Source organism: Calidris pugnax, unplaced genomic scaffold (genome assembly GCF_001431845.1).
Source record: "Calidris pugnax isolate Ruff unplaced genomic scaffold, ASM143184v1 scaffold593, whole genome shotgun sequence".
In the NCBI taxonomy this organism is placed as follows: domain Eukaryota; kingdom Metazoa; phylum Chordata; class Aves; order Charadriiformes; family Scolopacidae; genus Calidris; species Calidris pugnax.
Genome location: NW_015092181.1, coordinates 254286 through 274308, shown reverse-complemented (window position 1 = coordinate 274308; position 20023 = coordinate 254286). Strand labels below are relative to the sequence as shown.

Here is a 20023-nt window from a genome sequence, read left to right as displayed (position 1 = left end):
TATGAAGCTGCAGGCCACCGGCAAATCGCCGCATTGATGTGGCAGAAGGAGAAGCAGAAGGCCGTCCACTTGTCAACTATGTGCAACAGAACAGAAATCTGCCTTAATAGTTCATCTGGCTGCAACAGCTCTGAAGAAATTAATGGCAAATCCTATACTATCACTCAGTTTACCTCCTCCTGCACAGGAAGCTCTTGGCTTCTCCCAAACAGAATATACATAAACTTTTTCTCACTAAGCCCTTTTTAAAACCACTCCTCGGGATTCCAGTTTAGAAGGACGAAAATTGGAGTGCTGTGACAGTAGCCTTGGCTGTTGGGGCACGGGGATGACAAAAAACCCCACAATTCCAAAACCCCCAACTGCATGGAGTCTTCAGGACAAATCACAACTCTTGCCTTTCTAGCTCTTATAAAGAGAAAGCAAGAACTGCTCCTTGCAAAGGTGATTATGTAAAAGGAAAGTAATTGAAGACAGGCCCTGAAATTTCATGCCATTAAAAAAGGTAAAGGGGCTAAAGTCTGGTGTAAACATAACTTACAGCCATTCATACAAGAGGGAGAAGTAAGATGAAAGAGCTAGCAAATCAAAAAGTTTAGGGTGCTATGAAATTCAGATCCTCAGGAGGTTCTGAACCTTCTAATTTATGTTAATCAACACCAGATGCATTGTGTGGCTAACAAACTCCAGAATTTGAACATAATGAGCAGCTCACCCAAAAAATAAGGTTGTGTGTGTGAAGGAGATTTCTACGTATGCTTTTAGAGTTGCTATCACTGATCAAACTGAAGTAAAAAAGAAAATCTAGTTAATACTCTAATTTTGCTATTTTGAATACACGGCTGAGGAAATACTAGAGAGATGAGCGCTCCTACCGGCACATGCATCTTGGTCTAATTTGACAATACTTCCCTCAAGTGGGCACCTCTGTTGACATTCTTTGGGGTCTCCTTATCTGACATATTCACCCCTTGGTACTAAAAAATATATTTCTTTGGCAGACGTCAAGAGATCTTTACAGCTCTTGTATCCAAGTAGCAGTTCAAGCTTGTAGTACCTGAATATTGTTCAGCTGCGTTTATTCCTCAGAAGCATTCGGGTTTCATGTTTTTCATGAGTCTAACTGCTTGGGTATTTTTGTAGAGGAATTGTAATAGAATATTTATACATCATGTAATAGAAGAATTGATGAAGCAAATAGAAAACAGGGTGCTTGCCTTAAATCTGAGTAAAGCCCCAGAAAGACAACAGTGATTTTGATCTGTAATTTTCCCTGTTACTTTTTCCAAGTAAGGGGGACAAAGATCTAGCAAAACACAGGCTGCCAAATTGAGGTACTGAAAGAAAACTCAGCATTCATTCCACTGTCCTAGAGACCTGCACTGAAGAGCAACATGGATGTCAGCCTGAGGCCAGGAAGAACAGAAGACCAGCTGCTTTTTTCAGAGCTGCTCCACATTGACCTGAAGGAAATTCATGTGAGAGTGTTCCCCAAGGGCCCCCTTTGTGGTTGCAATTTCTCTGGGATCCTGGGGGAGTTAAACAGATTGCAGTGTTCCTCTTGAAAGCAGTTCTGCTTGGAAGAGAGCCAGAGCAGCAGGATGGTGGGAAAGCCTCACTCCACATCTAAAACCAAGAGTCTCTAAGGTCCAATTGCTATCTGCAACTCCCTTCATTTAAGGAGACTATTCAAAACACAAAACCAAACCCTATTCTTCGGGAGTTTCTTATCTTTTGGCCATTTTCTTAACACATACCTTTATTCCATGCAATACAAGGAAGCATCTGAGAGCTTATCATCAACTATGTTCTCATTTTTGTAGGATACTAAAAAATATGGCTGGGTCTTCTAGTTTCAGTTTTATTGTTGGTAGCATGTCCCACCTAGCCCAAACAGTTCACCAGCCAATAGAACTGTAAATTTTGTGGTGATAATAGACTTAAAAAGGACACAATAAAACCAGTTCATTAAAATAATAAAAAAGGCTCCACAAAATATAGGAGCAGGAAACGCTATAGATTGTAATTCATCAATTACTGACATTTCCCCCCCTCTCTCAGATTGAAGGCTGAGAGGGAAACATCAAGACAGATTTTTTTTTTCTCTCTCGTAAAAAGCTGTTGCTTTTAGGAGACAACTAGTGAGTTATTTAGAGATCATGCAATATATGGAGAAGCATGGAGAAGCCAGAATTTTACCTCAGGAGACTCATTCTCCACAGAGGAAATCTGCTCTAACCGTGTCTGACAAAGCCTTTCCACCCAGTGCTGCACCTTTTCTGATTCTTCCAGGTCTTCTCGTTCTGTCTCAGATACCTTAACCATAGCACCAGTGCATGAGAAAAAGTTATAGGTATAGTTACAATACAAATGTGTTCTAGAAGTATGAAATGCCATTTAAATTAGTTTTAAAACTAATAATGTTTTTCAGAATTATTTCCTACTTTGCTGTCTCTCATTAAATTCGTCACTACACATGGACACTCATTAACTGCAGAGGTATCCTCATTTGGGCAAAAAATGATTGTAGAAACAAGCAAACATGGGAACAGAGTTGCAGTGAAACAGCAATTTTTTTTAAACTTCATTATCTTTGACATTATTAAACAAGTGTCCTGCTAAGATAATTTCACTGAAGATTCAGCTCATTTTCTTTCAATGTAATTTTGCACATTGAGAACACAACATACCTCTTGCACAAGACGATTTATCTTCAGTTGTTTTTCTTTCTCCAACATTCCTTCTTTCTCTTTGGCAAGTTTTTGCTCAAACTCCATTTCCTTTTTATTCTTCTTCTGTTCACACAGACTGTCACTTTTTGACTTCTTTCGCTCTTTCCCTTTCTGGGAAGTTTTGGTGGGTTTGGTTTTTGGTTTTTTTTTTTTTTTCAGTTAAACATATTTTTACATCAGCTAAAAAGATTGCAAACTTCAAACTCGTTACATGAGTGTCTGCCTTGAAAATCTAATTACAGTATGTGCAAGTATGGGGATGGTCTTTTAAAAGAAAATCTAAAGTCCATTCCCCAGCAACCTGCAGGAAATTCAACCTTATTTGTGGAGGGCCTGTGCACATTAACGTCAGTTCAACTTTTTTGCTCCTCTGCAAAGTTACAACCTTAGGGCACACAGAGCCACTGCAAAACTTGGAATAGTCAAACAATTCTGGTTAGGTCTTGATTTGTCATCTCTCTGTTCTGGCATTTTTATATAAATACAAGACTGACTGCTTTCAGGTGACAGATGCTCATGTATAGGTAGATGTGAATATTCTATGCATAAAACATCTTCATGCATATGACCTAAAATCAGCATTGCATTTCTTAATACAACTGATATAAGCAATTACTAAGAAAAAGCTTAGATCAGTGCAGAGACCAAATTGCTCCCAGGGAAGAACACTGCATCGTGAAGACCAAGTAACTCCTACAAGCACTGGATAAAATCTAGTCACGTGAGCAAACTAATACAGCACAAAGTAACTCTAAAATTTTAGATGTAGAGTGCAACCAAAGGGGAAAAATACATAATCTTTTTGGAGACTCTGTTCCTGTTGTCTTCAAAATGCCCCATGCTCCTAGTTTCTACTTTAATGATGCCACATTTCTGCTGCAAAGCCCATGTTCTCCTTTTATTTATGAAAAAGTAAGAAGAAGGAGCAGCTGACCACATATTGTCAACTACTGCCTGTGCCCAGAAAGGCTACGCTTTAGGTTTGATTTTGCTCTGCTCATTATCATCAGCTACTGACTTTTCATGTGGCTTGGGGAATTCAAATCATGAACATGCTCTGCCTTGCACAGCACTATTTGTCTTCTTTCCACCTTTTACATAGAATATTGGTAATAAAGCCTTGGAGAACAGACATTTTCCCTGGGATATACGAAAGTCAATTCTCCCAGTCAAGTAGTTAATTGGAACTTTGTACTTCTAAGTTCGGTGGGATACTGCTTCATCATTAAATGGTGGTAGTGATGAAAAAAAAAAAAATATCAATGATTGTCAGAAACAAAAATAAAAAAGAGTGTAAGTAAAAAAAATCTAGCTTTTCACATTAATGTTTTAACATAAACATAATTCTGTTGGCATGTTTTATTCAAGGCTAATTAGTTGATTATTATCTTAGCTGATATTATCCTTTAATAAATTAGAAGATGCATTTAGTACTCTCTGTTAAACGTAACATCTGGCAGGTCAACCTGCTAGGTATCAACGCTTGAAAAATTACTGAATTTAAGGCACATTAAGCAGTACACATGCCAAAGTGTTCCAGAATATGAACATGTATCAGACCATTTTAGCTGCATTCACTGCATTCAGATACAACAGGATGAGTCATCCTTTCCATCCATTTTCCCCATGGATTCAGTTTACTTCCTATTAAAGACATTTTTAGTACAGAGTGAAATTTTCGTTTTAAAACAAAACAAAAAAGCATCTAGCAATTTGGAGTAGGATGAAAATTCATCACTTTCAGATTTAAAAATATTTCTAAAAGGAAAAGATTAAAAATACATATTTTCAAGTCTACACTGTGTAGTAGAGCTCAACAGGAACTGGGTAAGATCTTCATTACCATATGAAAAGGTATTTGGAGACCCTCTAAACTATCTTTGTCGTCAACAATACAGAAGATGACCCATTTGTGTGAAGAGACTGAGTTTTCATAACATGTATTTATACTTTTCAGATAGAAATCCTACCTGCACTGGCTTTCACAGAAGTTACAGATGCATGATGTTTTACAGTTGCTAGCAGTACAAAATAGTATTGGAGTGTATTGTAATTTCCTATTCTCTAATAAAGAGAATGGTCATTTCCTGTCCACACAGATGGTTAAAGTAATAGTCCTAAATGGTGACACAAATACTTCACCCATCATATAGGACCCTGACCTCCTCAGAAACCTTGAGTTCTCACGAGATGAACTCTGAAGTCTCCTTGACACTTCTACCCCGGTTAATTACTACCAGCCATCGCAAAACAAACCAAACCAAACCCAAAACAGACAACACAACCACAAAAGCCCACAATATGGCTAATATACATTAAAGAAAAAGAGAGAATAAAGCACCAGCAGGAATAAGGTATTATTTGAAACTCTAAATTTGAAACTGTAATACTTTACCAGCAAATCTACATATAAAATAGTCTATCAAGCTTAAAAGATTTTTCAATTGTTTGTACTCATTCTGTGTGATGTACCTGCCTGAAAGCCTTTTGCCTTCAGCACTCCTCTTACTGAGTGATTTGCAAAGCTATAACTGGCTCCCATTGAATTTTTGTCTCTGTACTTTTTTTTTGCTTTTAATACATTATTCTGAGGACTTTTGGGGAATAAAGACATACGCTGCCCACCTGTGCTGCAAAGTACTGACATACCCTTCCCACTGCAGCTGCAGGACTTGAAAAGTCCACAGTATTCAAAAGGACAAACTCCTAGGCAGATGCATTCCAAACACATCTTAATTTGTGCACACATTAAAAGAAGCAGCATTTGACTCTAAAGAATGTCTAGTAATAACAGAGAAGAAGGAAAAAAGAGGAATTAAAATTGAAGTACACAGCAAAAAAATTCACATATCAAACTTTGTACCTTGCGGATGGTGGGAAATTTTCCTTCATACCGATAAAACCATCCAAAAGCTACAAAAACGTAAAGGAAAAGTTGTTTTTTGAAGAAAAGTCAAGGACCGGTTCAGATTCAAATTAATCCATGCTGATACATGTAACTGATTAAAATTTATTTGAAGGCGCAACATTAAAGGTCCTATATTAGATGACAAGTTTCTTAGACAACTTCTTGATCAATTGTGCCAGTACATTTAGTCACAAGTTGCCCCTGTTTTACTGATACACATTTTATGTTACACAAAGCAAATGCAATGATTAATCTTCATACAGAACCATTTAGCCATATGCATTGCTAAGATTTCTGTGGTCACAGTCCTACTTTACACTAGTTTCAACAAACCTTTTTAAAATTAAACAGGTATTGAAACTCATTCAAGCTTGTGGCAGAACACAGTGGCATTTGAGGAGACAAGAAAAGCTCAGTTTCCTAGGATAAAATATTTCAATCCAAGTGCATAAATATTAAAAAATAAATATTAAAAAACACATTGGTAAGTAAAAACATACAAAAGAATCCATTATCATAATTTTATAAAAGAAACACTGATAACGCACAGAACTCTCAATACAACCCACCTTTCCGTAGGACTGATAGATTTTGCATTAGTATTAAGGTATCTTTAGAAAGCAATAGCAGCAACAGTGTCATAACCTTTAATCGTTTACCAAAGGACCAGACATACTGCCCTAGCAAAACCAAATGATCAGTTCATTGTCAAGACTGACTGTCAGGAGGAAGGGAAACACAGGAAGAATCTGAATCAGGATAGGAAGTTAAGGCTGAACAGCAAACCTGTTTCTCCTGCTTCGTGATCCCTTCATCCATGTCATCTGTGTCAAGTTGGTCATGTGCAACTCTCTCTAAATCTACTAGAGAAACAAAGGAGGAAAGGAATGAGGGGATAGAAATGACAGTTTAACTAGATGTTCCCATGAAATGAAAAAAGAGATCAACAATGTGTGACTGGAAACTTCCATGAAATAAAAAGAAGTTAGCAACAAGATATTTTTCTACATAACTGAAAAAAACTGAGGTCCTGCTTAAATCAAGTCAGTTTCCAACCTCCTTTAAACCTGAAGAGCAGTTAGGATCTGCATATGATCACCTAGTCTGCTCTGCTATGAGGGGAAGCTTGCAGAGGTAGGTAGCTTTTCCTGTAATTAAACCATCAGCAGTTCTAGGATACCTGGCTTCAAAAAGAAATATCAGCCTTCTACTGCACTGTCACTGGGCTAAGTGCTATACAGAGAAAACACTGCCCTGAAAATCAGAAAACTATATGGATAAAAGATGGTTGCAGAAGAAACATTTCCTCATCTCATTTTCTCAGCCATGAAAAGTTAAATGACTTCCCCAAAGTCACACAAAAAATAATGTCATCAAGCTTAGGAACTGACACAGGTCTCCCTTAAATTATCCAATATCCACTCCACAAACACTTTCCACTTTTTCCTTTGTCTAATACCATTTTTAGCACACTCTCCATACACTATGTATAGCTCCCAACTTAGCTTCTTAACTTTAAATTAAGCTTGAAGCATCCTAAATTCCTTGGGACAATTAAGTCAAACTTACACTTCAGGGCAGTTCTTCATGGAAAAGTTGCAGTGCACAAACAATACCCCCTCAGTCTCTCAACTAATTCTGAAGCAGACTGTCCAGTGATATCAAATCAATTTTCAGGCTGTGAAGACTATAGCCTGCTCATGAAAGATTTGCTGCAACAGATGAAAGGAGGAAAAAGACAGGAAAAAGGAGAACGGGGAGGAAAAAGAAGTAGATTCAGTAAGGAAACTGATAGTAGGAGGCGAACAGAAGAAACAAAAGGTAAGGAAAAGGTGTTTCAAAGTCTACAGGTAATCCACATTGAAAAAATAGGATTTATTTTTTCACTCTGACAGATGGTCTATTTAAGATAATAACAGATCTGCTACTATATACAGCACTTCACAGACAGATGCCTGAATTTTGCAAATTCTTAGAAACATACCTAGATTTTTCACAATTAGGTCACCAGGAATTGAGTCAGAGGTTCTGACTGCATGCTTTTAACTAGTACATGCTTACATGCTTTGCTACCCAAGCTCTAGCATGCAAGATTATTTTTGCAGCCATTGTAAACATCATAATGTCATCATCATTTCATTTTCAAGATAATTGTCAAAAAAGTATGAACTGAAGAACGTGATATGCAGAAAAATGATGTGGTAAAAACTTTAGCCTGATAAGGAATAATTTAGATGTGAAAGGCATGCTGGCAAGAAACAGACTTGTTAAAAAATCTAGGAAAATCACTTTATTTAAAGTCACTGATTCTTCAGAATCTTTCCTTTTTCTCTTTTTTGTCTAGTGTCTCACTGTTGCTTTGCAACAATGGCTTCTGTTGCATTTTTTTTTAATCACATTCAATATATTGTTTACTCAATTAAGTTGTTTACTCCTCCTCATGGAAGAGAAGCAAGAGAGCTTGAAGACATTCTTACAGCCCCCAAAGACTGCCAAAGTAATAGAAGACTGAGGTCCTACTGAAGAGATGAAGGAAAAGATCTTTATAATTTTCTGAAAACTAAACATTGAATTCATTTCCTCCAAGCCAAAAGCAGGGATTCCATGTCTATCTTGTCTAGTCAGAAGCAAGCAGACAAAAATACTCAAACCCCTAATCTCCAGCCTCCATAATATACTGATTTAGAATAAGGGAGAAGAAAAGAAGTAACAATTGGAATACCACAAAGTGCATTCATGCACTCCAAATGCACCTGCAAATCTAGTACTAGTTTTCTACCTTCAAACACTCCACCTCCCAAGACCTCTTCTCAAATATAAAAGTGATGTTAAACTCTTTGCTGATACGATTAATACAGAAATCCCAAAGCTAATTCCAAATGAAAGAAGAAAAACAAATACTTGTCTCCTCTTCTTTATACTTTCATTTTCAAAAGTAAAAAAATGCCCATAAAACTTAAACCACTACTTATTACTATAAGTAATATTTTCTTCACTGAGATGAAAGCACTCATATAATATAACTTAGCATTTAAATAAAGCTTATCCACATGGACTTGAAAACATAGTCACCGATCACGTGAATAACGCCACACTACCTTGACAGTGGAAATCAGCACAAGCCTACTTATGCAAGAACTGCTCCTTGGAAAGGCTGACAAGCAAAACTCTGAACAGAAACAACGTGGAAAGCAATCCACTAAAACCCCAAGCTAAAGAGACTGACTTCAGAAAAATTCTTAGCAAGATTTTTTTTTTTTTACTTTTTTTAAATTTTTCCTGCTACTGCTGCTACTTTTTAAAAACGATGAGTGTTTGATAGGATGCAGATTTTGCAAGCTAGGTACCTGTTAAGTAAGAGCTATTAAATTAACCTATCATACGGTTCCAGACTTCTGACAATAACCAAGCCATAGCTAACTTGACTAGGACACAAACTGGTGATGTATTCCATACAACTCAGCGATGTGTCTGAAACAAATACTTTCCCTAGGAAGCAGACTGAAGTCAATTACTTACTCTTGTGTTTAGAACGAGGGGCAGAGTGCACTTCTGCAGTTACAGTTTTTAGAGATTTGGGAGGTTCCTTAGGACCCCAATCTTCTTCCCACTCCTTTTTAAATTTCTCCTCCTCTGCTGTTATCCTATAGGAAAAAAAATGCAGCTAAGAATTTTGAGTATAAAACCAACAGCATCAATATAAATTCATTACAGTTTAGTGTTCGCTATTTTTGGTTTTTTCCTCTTTAATATAAAGCATAGTAAACTGCCCTCTCCCTCAGACAAAATTCTTTTAATCATTCTCATTTACTAAGCTACTAAGATAATTTGTAAAACATAATTTGAGTAAAATATTTTTATTTAATATTGAGACATCAAAGGCCAGCGAGTAAAATATTTTTATTTAATATTGAGACAAAGGCCAGTAATATAAACACCTGCACAGACATTAAACCCACCACAATATTGGCTGTCACCTTAACTGAAGCCAAAACATCTGTCACCTAATAATGTTTCATTTTTAGAACTGGGAAGTATCTATTAGAAAAATAGCCATTTTAACTAAAATACTAAGTGATAAACTGTCTACCACAAGGCTAAATCATATGTTTCAATGGTAGACTATACCTAAAAACTGTGTGTCTTATTTCTATATATTACTTCCATTTTGATGATTGCTTCCTTAACGTTCCTAGGCTACACTAAGAAGTGGCTTGGAACTAAATACTGTTGAGACACAAATTGCATTAAATTCTACATTCTAGGAAAAATGAAAAAGAAGAAGAAAAAAAAAAAGAGTAATTGTCACTTCAGGACAAAGGAGCTCATAAAACAAGTAAATTACCTAGAAGGCACCTAGAATGGCACCATGATCAAAAACACCGACATTTTGAAGGAGAATTCAGCAAATCCCAAGTAGGTCACAAGAGAACTGCTGTATAACCTAATAGCTTGTAGCTTCATATACAGTGCCTTTAAGTGATCCAAGATCTATTCTTGGATGTAGCTTGTGTTGAACTGGTAAACTGATATATGATGCCAAAACTCACTAGGCCTTAAATATATATGATGCTATTTATACTTGGATTATCTTTTGCATCTCTAAGTTAGCTAAGGTAAATTTTAAAAACATCCACATGTGGTCAAAGCACTATCAAATCTGCAGCAGAGGTCAGTACTTAAATTGGGAGGCATTGTCAATATCAGGGAACATTGGACAGAATGTTTAGATTTGTTTTAACATTTCATTTTAATAAAAAAAAAAAGGGGGGGGTTACAATGTGGCTTGAAATACACAGAGTTAAGGACCTCTGCCATTTAGGCACATATAAAATTTTTTCCTAAAATATATGCAGGACAGTAATAAAGGGCACAGTGATTTCATACAAGCAATTCCTGTAGAAAAGATTTTAAAAGTGTGCAGTCATCTTCACAAACTGTTAATACAGGAGTGTTATATTCTAGTGAAGCTGCCTGCCTGCAATTGCTTATTGCAGGCTAAGCTTCAGGTCAAATCTAAGTTCCTGTACTACCATCCTCACTTTTCGACAACCAAGGAGATGGACACTGACTTAACACTCTGGACTGCAATATGGAGAAGCTTACCAAGAGCCTGAGCAGCACTTGGAAATTGCACAAGGAAGTATAAAGACACCCTAGACCTCACAAGGAGCAGCCCTCACGGCAGCCTAATCGTGAAAGTACTTGCTGGGCGAGTAAAGAAGCACTTAATTCAGAAGGATACTGCAGATATGGAACATTCATTGTAACAGACAGGCATTCTGGATTTGGAGAACGGAATCATTCTTCACCTGGGATGGTCTGCTTTTATAGCAGTTTTTCAGGGCTATTGCAGGAATTTTTACAGCAGACCACAATGAAGAAAAAGGTGTTACCTATTTTCCAGGAATTGAAATGGAAAATCTGTAAGAATTCACTCAGGTGCTGTAGCAGAGCCCACAGTAGGACTGGTAGAAGATTTTTCACGTGACAGCCGAGGAATATATTCCTTTTTGCACCTCACAGGTTCAGAAATCCCTGCACTTTTACCATCAGAGCATTTTAGCTAATACAGGCATGTGAAAAGAGACTTAAGTGAACAAACATGGATTAAAAACTGTTTAAGATGTCAAAGGTGCAAAGCTGAATATTTCAGGGTCAATCTTAGTTCTAAAAGGCTGCATCAAAATAGATACTGTGGAATTTCACACTGTCATGCAATTTCTCAATGTCATTTAGCAGGGAAATTAATTACTGTGATAACAACAACATATTATACTGGTTAATTTTAAAGTTCCAAATGTAAAACAATTGCTTAAATTACACTTATAGTACTGACTTTACAATGATACAATCTTTGAATGTGTCTAGTTCTGGAAAGATGTATTTTTAAAACTGGGATAGACTGTGAAAATTAAAAATCAGATTCCCTGAATAAAATAGGTTATAGAACTTCTTGCTTTCAGTGCCACAGTTTCAATGTAATTAATTCTCTCCTTAGAAAAGCAAAAGCCTGCTTAAAATTTATGATGACTGAAATTTCTACTAAGCTAAGTGGATACATCATCAAGTCCCTGAGTTTATACGTGTTTTCCAGCTCTTTAGTCTTTCTTCTCTGTTTCTTCCCTGATCCATTTCCCTCCAGTATTCTTTTTTTCTGTTAAAATTTAATGTAGTGGTTCAGTGACAACAAAGTAAACAAGTTCTGAGACACAGAACTTCCTTACTCTTGATTTCTCTATACATTTATAACTTATGCTTAAAATAAGCACTGGACTTTGATTTCACATTGAATTTATTACCACCATAACCCTCATGTTTTCCAGGTGCTGATTTTCAGATCAGTTTCCTGTTCCGCAACTGTTGTGTACTTACTTATATGCATTGGACCCTACATTTAGCTAAATGGAAATACACACGATTTTATTAGAAAAGAATATGCAGGATGTTTTCAGCAAAATTTAATATATAAGGATCCTTTTTCAGCAACATACTGCCTGTGTAGGTTTTTACTTACTGCTCTATTTCTCTGCGATATCTCTCTTCTTCCTCTGCAGCCTTTTGGGAAATCTCCAGTTTTCTTCTATAATAACAGGAATTAGGACACAGTGATAAAAATAATATTTTCTGAGTAAGAACTTGCACAAAATGTGTCAGCATATAGTTAGTAAAAGATATAGACACTAAATACATATGCATTGGGGAAACACACTCCTTTTAAAAAGTCATCTTTAAGATACCAAAGGTTCAATAAACTTCCGTAGAAATCCTGAGGACAACCGTGACCATCTGGATAATAGGGACTTATCATCTAACTCTGTAAGTCACTGTCTCCTCTTGACCAGTCCCACAGTGTGCTATTGTAAGAGTATAAGATTTGTAACTGTTCTGCTAAAAATAAAGGACGAGGGGAAAATAACTAATATCACATTAAACTATAGGGTTATGACAGTTGGGGAATGAAGTGACCTTCCTACTCAAGACATGTTTGAATGATAGCAACTCTGAAAACCCAGATCATCAAGAGCACCACAGAATAAGGATTTATGAGCAGACTCCACAACAGCAAAACTAAGTTAATCTAAGTTGGGAATCCTCTCACAGTTGTTCCTGTCTTCCATGCTCTTTCCAAATTCCAAGCTAAATTTTTCAGGCTGTCCTACATAAGAGTCCTTACAATCTCTCTTTCTCTTGCTGCTCTTTGATGATTTTGTTAGTCTCCAGTGCAAGTCGCTTCTGATGCATTAACTCCTGGCGTTCCTGCTCTCGAAGACGTGCTTCTCTCTGCCTTTCTTCTTCTGTCATGAACAGCTCCTTTCCCTGCAATCAGAACCACCACACAAAGCAGATGTGAAAAAGTGTCACAAACATAGTTCTTCTAGGAAATGATTCAAAACCAATTAAGCAATACCACGCCTGCCATTTCCTCACATTACTTTTTCTGAGGGATGCTTTCTGAAAGACCCTGAAAGATCTGAGCACTTAATTCCAAAGAGCTACTCCAGTTTCATTCTAAAAGTTATGATGTGCTAAACACCTCAAAAGAGGCAAGCAACTACTAAAGTCAGCAACAATAGTGTAGGGGTCGTGCCAAAGACATTCTCAGTGTGTCACCCAGAAGAAACTCCACATTACATTTTGTAGAAATCTACTTGAGCAATGCAGTGCTAGAGAACAGCACACTGAATGAATCCCAATGTGGAAGACAACTACACAGTAACTGCATTTTAATGATCTTGTGGCTGCTGTGGAAATGCACAGGGAACCCAAATACAGGGAACATACATTGCCAAAAGATTACATAGTTGATGCATTTCAGTTGGTTTTGTTCCTGTTTCATCTGCTTTACAGTTAATACACGAGCACTATTTTCTATTCAAAAAAGATACTTCCATGGCACTATTTGTGGAACACTTTGATAACATCTATCTAATTTTCATCACTGAAATTAAAATTCCATGTAAATTTGGTGCAGAATTTTTCATGTCTCTAAGGCTCACAGTAGACAGCTCAAACAAAAGCAGGCAATGAAGAATGCCTTTGCACCATGGTCTTTGCTGACCGAAAAACAGGAGTAGAGAAGTTGTTTTCTTTTGCAACCTCTTCTTCAGTATAAAGATCTGTATTGAGGAAAGGAGAGGCACACAAGATGGAGTAGGATGGAGCAGAAGAGTTCCACAGCAAAAATTCACCATTTGAAGGATGCAATCCCAATGTTACATGGTGGAGTACATCCCATCTTTTCTAACCGTTGGCAACATATCTCGGAGTTAGTATCTAAGTCCGAAGGATGTTGGGTTCCTGGAGTTTAATCATCTAGTCTGGAGCTTTTGTTTAAACAACGTCTATAATGCCTTTGGACAACTGCATCTTTCGTTACCCTAAGAGTAGTTTAATTAAACCATGAATTCCTTAATATAACTACACAGAATACACAAGCCTTTAGGAAGTAGCTTAAATGATTTATAAAATCTTGGTTTCCCTATTTAATTCAGTTGCAAGGCAATTAGAAAATACCATCTTTGATTAGTCTACAGAACTTGAGTATCCTCTTGTATATAACTATACATTTTACTATAAGAAGGATTAAAGCAGTAAAAACAATAAAAAAATCTATTGAAAGCCACACTGAAGTCACTGGAAAGACTCAATTAATTTCAGATGGCTTTAGATTAGGCCCCAAAGGAATATAGTTCTGTTGAACAAAACAGTGGAGATGGAGAAAACTGAACAATTTTCAATGTGTTGATACACTAAAGAGATCAGATAAACAGTTACATAGGAATTGATTTGGAATAAAACTAAGACATCAGCTGTTCACAAGGAAAAATTGACTCCAATCCAATTCACCTTTCGCATTTCAGCAGAAGCAGCTATCTATTACAACAGAAGCTCTCAAACATAAAAAAACCATTATGATAAAGTCAATTTCCATTGCTTGTCAAGGGAATGGTTTTGCACTGGCCCAGAGTCATGAAACTGTTTTACTTGAGAAGACTGTGGAGAGTTATTAATGCAAAGGTACTCAACACTGTCCTGGTTTGATGGAATTCAATGGCATAGACATTATAACGAAACACAGTTTCACTTCTTATCTATTTATTTTTACTATTTATTTGTCCACATAGTAATTTTCTTAGATATTCTGCTTTTATAAATACACTACTTACAGCGCCTGCTACCACAGAGATAGTCAAAGTACGACTACTTTTGAGCACTCTGACAGCCTGCAAAGTAAAGAACACAAAAATCAGTCTGAATTAAGTGACAAAAGGCCTGTATATACACAATGAAAGATGCTGGTTCTCAAGACTGGAATTTCCAGAAGACCTGCCTGAACTAAACAGGGTGGTAGGTATTCAAATGTCCAAACTCCTATGTTCAATACACAACCTCTTTGGCTAAGTAGCCCGACATCAAAACATATTTTTTGCAGCCAGGAAAGTTGGACAGATGCTTAATAAGCTGACAACTATGTATTTGGGAAATTAGGAAGATTTGATCTTACCTCTTTATGATCCACATTAGAGAAGTCCACTCCATTCACCTCAACAATTTGATCACCAACCTAATGGAGTTAATCCAAATTTTATTATAGATGCTAAATCAGTACATATATTAAATAAACCCAGAAAAAGATATAGCCTCTACCTTTTTAATACAATAATCTTAGGTACTGGCAGAGTACAAGGGGAACAGACCAGAAAGTGGCCAGGCCTGCACATCCTCGTATATTAGCATTTCTTACTGCCACTGTTTGAGTTTAGGAAACTTGCTTCATTTGAAATGAAAAAAAAAAAAAAAAAAAAAAGCAGCACACATCTAGTGACTTTACAGCGATCCAGAAAACCAGAAAATACCAAACATGATTTCCTTGTGGTACCTACCTTAGAAGGTGGTATACTTACCTCTAAGCCCACCTCTGCTGAAAGAGAATCCGGCTTAACATTGCTGATGAAAATGCCTGGCTTTTGTGTTGGACCACTGGAAATACTGGTGTAATATAAAACCCAAACATTTATAGGATAATATATATAGAATAATACAGTGTAATACAATGAAGAATCTTAGTTGTTTTCCCCTAATTTGTTTCTGTTGTGGTTTCAGCTAGGATGGAGATGACTTTCTTCCTAGCAGCTGGTATAGTGCTATGTTTTGGGTTTGGGATGAGAATACTGTTGACAGCACACTAAAGCTTTTGGTTATTGCTAAGCAGTTAAGGCCTTCTGTGCAGCTCATACTGCCCCACCAATGAGTAGGTTGGGAGTGCACAAAAAGCTGGGACGACACACAGCCAGGACAGCTGACCTCAACTGACCAAAGGAATATTCCATGCCATGTGACACCATGCTCAGTGTGTAAAGTTTGGGGAAGAAGAGAAAGGGAATGAACATTCAGAGTGATGGCATTTCTCTTCCCAAGTAACTGCTATGCATGATAGAGCCCAGCTTTCCTGGAGAAACTGAACACCTGCCTGCCAGTGGGAAATAGTGGACAAATTCCTTGCTTTGCTTTGCTTGCGTGCGTTGCTTTACTTAGTGAACTGTCTTTATCTCAACCCCATGAGTTCTTTCCCAATTTTACTCTTCCAATTCTCTCCCCCATTCCAAATGGGGAGAGTGAGAGAAGGGCTTAGCAGTCCTAGTTGCTGGCTGGACATAAACCACAATGATGCTTTTTGGCGCCCAACAACTTCCCTCAAGCAACTATCCTGGTGACATTAAATAAGAAATATGTACCCACCTGCATCCCATGCCTTTTGTACCAATCAAGCTAATGAAAACTTTCTTCTCTTTATTGTCTCTTCCTCCAGAAGAAGCAAGACCAGCAACGCTGCCCTTTCCTTCCTGTTAGGGGGAATAAAAGGTGCTGCAGACATTACTCTGTGTTGAAGCTGTATCAAGACTACTATAAAACCCCATGAAGCCAGGATCAAATCCTGCCAGTATCAAGATAAGGGCTCCGAGGCACTACTGGAGATGAATGTGAAGCACAGTCATTTCAGTGGAGCTGCGTGGCTGAGGCGAAAGACTGAACTTATCTTTCTATTTGGAGAAAATGGTTTAAGTAGTCAAACTTTGTCTTCAGAAAAGGGTGAAAGAAAATTAGGGGAAAGTGATATGGCGAAATGATAATTTAGGTGTTCCCTGACACAAGAGCTGGAAAAACACATGATAGTGCTCCCTGTTTAAAAAAGTCTTTCTTCCTGAAAGCAAAAGAATGGTAATTGTGGCATCTCTTTTTGTTGCTGCAACCCATCAAAGTCACTTGCATTCATACCTGTCATTCCTCCACTAACATAGCTAAGATAGGCCAAATACTCTGGTAAAGATTTATATAGCCTGGTAAGTTGATAAGCTCAGGCAAAACAAAGTACCAATATTAAGTAAAAGATATTATATTTGCATCATTACCTTTCCTTATCTAATGATCCTAGAATCATTTCATACCACAAAAGATACCACAGACCACTTGTAACAAAATACGGCATCATACAAATGCACACAGTAACTTCTGTGATAAGCTCTGTGGAGAAAGTGCTTCAGAACCATTAGAGATTTACCCAGAAGACAGGCTAATAAAACATTGATCTCTTACCACAGACTCTGACACAAATTGGTCCACATATTGCCATTTAAGGGGTTCATCTGCTGAACTGGAAGGAAAAAAGTAATTAAAAATAATAGTGACAAAATAAATGTGAAGGTATTTCAATAAACTACTTTGGAATGGGGCCTCCTATTTTGCATTCACAAGTTCCTTTAGATACCATTCAAAACAACTGGTTCATTTTTCAGCAATATAAACAGAACATCAAACAAGCATACAGTTATTTAGACTAGTAAAGCCAGTCAAATATAAAATTGAGAAAACCTCCTCAAATGAAACACTTTTGGGAAACTAAGAAAACCTATGAAAATAATCATGACAACTTGAACAGCTTATTTAAGTCTCTATGCAGAGACATACCTCCCATCATTAACATTTCTCAAACATTCCACCTAAAGTTTCAAGATGTCAACAAAAATTGGAAGGACAATAACTTGAATTTTTTCTAAGCTTTGAAGCAATCCCCAAATGTTATGCCCACAGAGAAGCAGTGGAGCTCTCTGTTAAACTAGCTGCATTGATAATGAAATTTCCAGATAATATCCATGAAAGATGAGGAAATAAAAATTGGTTCACTTAAGCAGGGCACCGGTATAAAATGTCAGATTCATCAAACAAGACATCTGCCTGTATGTCAGAAAGGACGTGCCATTTTTAACAGCTATGGAGATGCCTATTCAGACCTTTTCAAACATACAGATAAACACAGAGATTTTTTGGATATTGAAGAGGCTATGTGAAAATGAATAACAATTCCTTTTCAAATTGAATACCATTACCTTTTGACAGGTATCATGCCAACATCTGAAAAAGAAAAATATTCTGCTAAGTAACACTTTCTACAGATCACTAGCAATCTATTAACAGTGATCTTTAGTGACATAGGTGATTTTTGATGTTACTTACGTCTTACTTTTATGGACACTATTTTCTTTGTACGAATGAGGTTTATGACTTCTTCATGTGTGCATGAGGAAATGGAATATCCGTTTATACGAACTATCTCATCTCCAACCTCAAAAAAGAAAGACAGAAGAAAAGATAAATAGTGACAATGTTAAAAAGCTTTTAAGCAATGATGCAATCTGGCAATCATTTTGATGCAGAGGTTTGATAATGCTGAGTCCTGAATACTTTTTGAATTTCAGGTAATGTCCTGATCAGATTTACCTGTATTTATTTGAACATAATATTTAATACCAAAAGAGCAGGTTAATGGCCAAACAACAATTTCATAAATAATATCTAGCGGAAAGGAAAAAAATTAGTCTCTACACAGACCTGTATGCCACAGATTACCTTAAACACAGGAGCATATTTCAAATTCAAATAACTTTGGAGTGATTTTCTTTCTTTATACTTCAGCAGTTTAAGTTTGCTTTTACTATATGTTCTCTGAGTCACCTTCTTAACTATTTTGATCAACAGGGTACTAAACTTGGTCTTACTTGCCTAATTCTGGATTCAGAAAAATGCCTTGCATTAATGGACTTTAGTTCCATTTCAAGTGCAACATCTGACAATAGTCATGTACTACCATAATGAATTCTGGGGTGCAGCAACTGAAGTCTTCTCGGGTCACCCATATTAGTAATAAAATTGCATGCTACTCATAGTGGCAGTTTTTCAAGTGTTTCAAAGCAGCAACGCATCTTTTCTCTTTCATACACTATGACTGAAATGATGGTACCACCAACCTAACATGGCCCCTAGGCTGTGGCAGTCCCCCCGTTGTAGGAAATGAAAAAAGTGAGAAAAACTGGGATAGAAACGTAGAAGGAAGCTCCTACCATACAGAAGGCAAGTCAGACACTTATTCCAAGCTTACTGAGGTCCCCATGTGTATGCAATATATATATTTGGGCTCCATGGGTGACAGGAAGCACAGTCAGCTACAGAACAGACCAAAAATGTGCACTCTCAGTAGCACAGACAAAACTAGTGTTATCCCCAAGGCAAAATTACACAAAGACAACTTGAATGAAAGCAGCTATAATTTGCACTCTGTCCTCCACTTCAAAGGACTGGCTCTGGGTCTCTGTACAGAGGCCCTTTGATTATCATCCAAATCTGTGTGACATACATCTCAAGAACTGGGTATGTAATGGACTGAGAGACAACTGGAATTTTCCACACAGGTTTCACCTGTTGTGCAGGAAAAGATGTAGGGGTTTTACTAATACAAAAACCCAACAACTACACAGGCATTCCAGAGGAAAAAACCCACACCTAGATCACTAGTATATACTAGTGTAAAAGATAATCCTCATTGCTAGTGTGCAATACCTGCCTCAAAACAGTTCAATATTGCTCTAAAGAAATCACAGAGAAACATGCCACAAAAGTCCCATGAAGTAATAAAAGCAGAAATACAAAAACAACCAAAGCACCCTCCAGCATCTTTATATTAGCATAGGCCGTCAAAAAGAAGTAACATATCTGGAAGCAAGAGACTGTAGAAAAAAACTCTATGCAGTGCATGCAATTAATCTCTGAGACGTTGTCTGATCCTAAAATAGGCCAACTTTACACAGAAACTATATATTCCCCAGTGTATAAATTAAGTACAAAGACCACTCTCTAGCAGTGAAGACAATTCCTCCAAAGCAGGGTGGCTCCATTGTAACCTGCTCTCTAGGAATCACCCCTGGCACATACTATCACCTGTACTGAATTGATCAAGAGCACTTGCTGGCACAGATCAAAGGCCACACTGAGGACCTGTCATAGTTTTGGCTGGGATGGGACTGGCTTTTTCACTAACAGCTGATAT

The 20023-nt window shown here is 37.1% G+C and overlaps 1 protein-coding gene across 3 annotated transcripts in view; it reads right to left on the bottom strand.

Moving 5' to 3' along the window:
- USH1C (Usher syndrome 1C) overlaps positions 1-20023 on the bottom strand; it is a 55562-nt gene that overhangs the window by 18260 nt on the left and 17279 nt on the right. For 2 of the 3 annotated variants that reach the window (XM_014962267.1, XM_014962269.1), the window contains exons 5-15: positions 18157-18265; positions 18030-18054; positions 17239-17296; positions 16384-16487; positions 15549-15633; positions 15149-15208; positions 14811-14867; positions 12818-12960; positions 12158-12223; positions 9160-9284; positions 6427-6503 (exon numbers count right to left, since the gene is read on the bottom strand). In XM_014962267.1, coding sequence (XP_014817753.1) covers positions 6427-6503; positions 9160-9284; positions 12158-12223; positions 12818-12960; positions 14811-14867; positions 15149-15208; positions 15549-15633; positions 16384-16487; positions 17239-17296; positions 18030-18054; positions 18157-18265 — 909 coding nt within the window. The remainder of the gene's footprint in view (positions 1-6426; positions 6504-9159; positions 9285-12157; positions 12224-12817; positions 12961-14810; positions 14868-15148; positions 15209-15548; positions 15634-16383; positions 16488-17238; positions 17297-18029; positions 18055-18156; positions 18266-20023) is intronic. The other variant, XM_014962268.1, reaches the window with a different exon arrangement.